This window comes from Peromyscus californicus, unplaced genomic scaffold (assembly GCF_007827085.1).
Source record: "Peromyscus californicus insignis strain IS unplaced genomic scaffold, ASM782708v3 Scaffold_4__1_contigs__length_199733344, whole genome shotgun sequence".
Taxonomy (NCBI): Eukaryota; Metazoa; Chordata; class Mammalia; order Rodentia; family Cricetidae; genus Peromyscus; species Peromyscus californicus.
This window is the reverse complement of record NW_026294562.1, coordinates 50112105-50115202: the sequence shown is the minus strand read 5'-3', so window position 1 is coordinate 50115202 and position 3098 is coordinate 50112105. Positions and strand designations below refer to the sequence as shown.

At 43.5% G+C, this 3098-nt stretch overlaps 1 protein-coding gene across 1 annotated transcript; it reads right to left on the bottom strand.

Moving 5' to 3' along the window:
• Positions 1 to 220: 220 nt before the first annotated feature.
• LOC128123774 (olfactory receptor 10V1-like) lies at positions 221 to 1326 on the bottom strand. Its single transcript, XM_052760082.1, is given in 2 exon segments — positions 221 to 366; positions 369 to 1326. Coding segments are annotated over 2 exon segments (1104 nt in total).
• Positions 1327 to 3098: the final 1772 nt, after the last annotated feature.

Here is a 3098-nt window from a genome sequence, read left to right as displayed (position 1 = left end):
AAAGCAAAGTCAAAGGAGCGTTTATGGATGTAGATGCATTGGTGTCTACAAGACTTTAACAATGTGACAGAACGACAGCCATCTATCATCCACTGTCACCACTCTACTCATTCATTCATTTCCTCCTTTCTTCTCTGACTTTCCTCTGCCAGACCTTATTCTAAGTCCTGTGGGGGAAAAGAAGGCTCCTTACAGCGGCACGAGTCAATCCAGGACTTAGTCACTGAAAATCTAATAGCAGTAAGGGGATGACAATGAGCACTTCACCAACCAAGGTAGTAACGAGCACAACTACTGTTCCATTGTCATTGTTTATTGTGAGCTTCCTTCCCATCAGTCCCTCCTTGTTTGGTGAATAATTTTCCTAGGAAGGAACGTTTCTGGCTTCCTGAGCCAGAACATACTTGCCAAAAGTCTTTTTATTGCATCAGTCACCTCTTGGTTCCTTATGCTATAGATTAAGGGATTCAGCAATGGGGAGAAAAAAGTATAGACAACAGATACTGCCCGGCCTTCCTCTGGGGTGTAGCTGGAGCTCGGGCGAAGGTAGATGAGGGTGCAACACCCATACTGCAGGGCAACCACGAGGAGGTGTGAGGAGCAGGTGGAGAAGGCCCGGCGCTTCCCCTCGGCTGACTTCATCCTCAGGATGGTAGCCACAATGCAACCATAGGAAAGACAGATGAGGAGAAAGGGAATGGCCACCGCAGCCACACTGATGGCAAAGAGAGCTGCCTGGTGCATGTGGGTATCTGTACAGGCCAGGCGCATGACTGCAGGCATGTCACAGAAGAAGTGGTAGATTTCATTGTGGCCACAGAATGGAAGGTGGCAGATCAGAATGGTCAAAGGCAATGACAACAGGAATCCCAGCCCCAGGGAACCTAAAGTCATCTGCCCGCACAGCTGCCAACTCATAATGAGGCTGTAATGCAGTGGATGACAGATGGCCACATACCTGTCATAGGCCATGATGGCAAGCAGGACACAATCAGATCCTCCTAGAAGGATGAAGAAGAACATCTGAGCCCCACAGCTGGGCAGAGAGATAAGCATCTTCCCCATGGAGAGGATGCTAGCCAGAGTCAACGGAGCAATGTTGGTGGAATAGCCAAGCTCTAATGTGGCCAACACAAAAAGGAAGAAGTACATTGGGGTATGGAGGGAGTGATCCTGCCAGATGGTGAGCCCAATGGTGAGGTTTCCAATGAGGCTTCCAAGATACAGCAGCAAGAAGCCCACAAACACCAGGGAAGCTACTGTGGAGCTGGTTGAAAAGGGGCGGAAGTGGAAATATACCACTCCTGTCTGATTTTCCTCCTCCATTAGACCTAGTACAAGGGAAGAAGTCAAGGGTAAAGTTACTGTCCCAATGTCACTGAGTTGTAGTAAAGACATACTCTACAGTCAATGAGTACTTAGCCTCAAGGCTTCCTCTGGCTTTATCTCCCACTATCCCTGTGACTTTGGAGAAATGTGGACTCCAGCATTTTCACTGTAAAACTCAGAAATGTATAACACCTACCTCAGAGTGCTGGTGTAAATTAAAGGAGACCCCATGTGTATAAGCACAGAGACCAATGCCAGACATGCATGAGGTTCTCAATATATGTTTCCTTGTGATTTCCGTTCTGTCCTTGGTCACCATCCGTCTCCTTTTGGAGCAAAGCTTTCTCACAAGTCTCATGCCTCTTTGTTTCTATGCCATTCACCAGCAGAATGGCTCATGCATACAAATATCTACGGATGCATGCAATTTGCACACCAAGCTCAGAAAGCAAGCTACACCAGCCTGTCCTTTACCCAGGTTGCAAATGTGGGTATTCAAAGCCCAGAGAAATTAAATAGGCCACATTGTCACGCTGAGTAGTACTTTTACTTGGAATTTGGTTTTTTTTCTTAAATCTTCAACAATCCACTTTCATAGTTGTGCTGTGCCAAATATCAGCCTTACTATTGCTTCATCTTCTTTCACATTTCCCTTTATCCATGTCCTGATGGCATCCACTTTACAAAGAATTTCCAACATCCTTGTACAGGGCTCACCCTCTCACCCACCCCAACATCAAAGAACCAGTGTAGTCTCTTTTACACAATTTTTAAGCTGTGTTGCTCAATTCTGAGAGTTTTAAAGGATAGCTTCTTATTCTTGCATTATCAAATGCAATTATTAAATCCTGATTCACAAAACAATTTTTTACATGAAAATGCAATACTTTTCTGAGGTGTAACTTCAGGAAATAACTATAAAAAAAAAACTCCATTGCCCTGTCACTAGCCGTGCATGTCTTTATTGACACTTCAATGTTTCTGGATTTGAGTTTGTTGCAATCAGGACTCGCAGATTCGGGCAAACATTTCCCTGTGATTGTGGTTGACCTTTTCAATTGGATGAAACTGGCCAAACGTAGCAGTCAGAGTGTTCTTTCCCTTGATGTCTGAGGAGGGAACTTAGAAAAGCCAAGCTAAGAACACTATTGTGCAAAAAGAGAGGGATGGGGTCAAATAACAATCTCACATGACTATGGGTTTGTGTTGGTTTCATAACCAACTAAGCCAAGCTTCAATAGGGTGACTGACTTTTCTTTGTTTTTTATGGCGGTCAGGCTGATGGAGGAGGAATCATTTCCTTTGGGAGCGTGACCACCCATAGGTGGCTTATACCCATGTGGCTTATACCCATGAAGCCAGTGCTAACTGGACTCACTGGGTTGTTAAAAAGAAAAGGGGGCATAAAGGCGAGAGGAGGACCGAGCACATGTGGGGAGAGTCCTGGGGGAAAGTGAGGAGGACTTGGGGTGTATATGACCAAGATATATTGTATCTATGCATGAAATTCTGAAAGAATAAAGAGAAATAGTCATAAATAAATACTGACCCTCCATGCTGGGAACTCTGAGGAGAAATTAATACTTGCAAGTTAGTTACTAGAAAAGTTGAAGTTTTAAATATTTAGGGAAAAAGTTGCTTTTATTCTTTAGTTTATCAGCTTATAAAGAATTAGGTTTCATTGTGACAATTTTCAAATAAAATTTGTTTTTATTGTTTCTAGAAAAATAGTTTAATAATACCTTAAAATGTCTTATTTTGTCAAAATA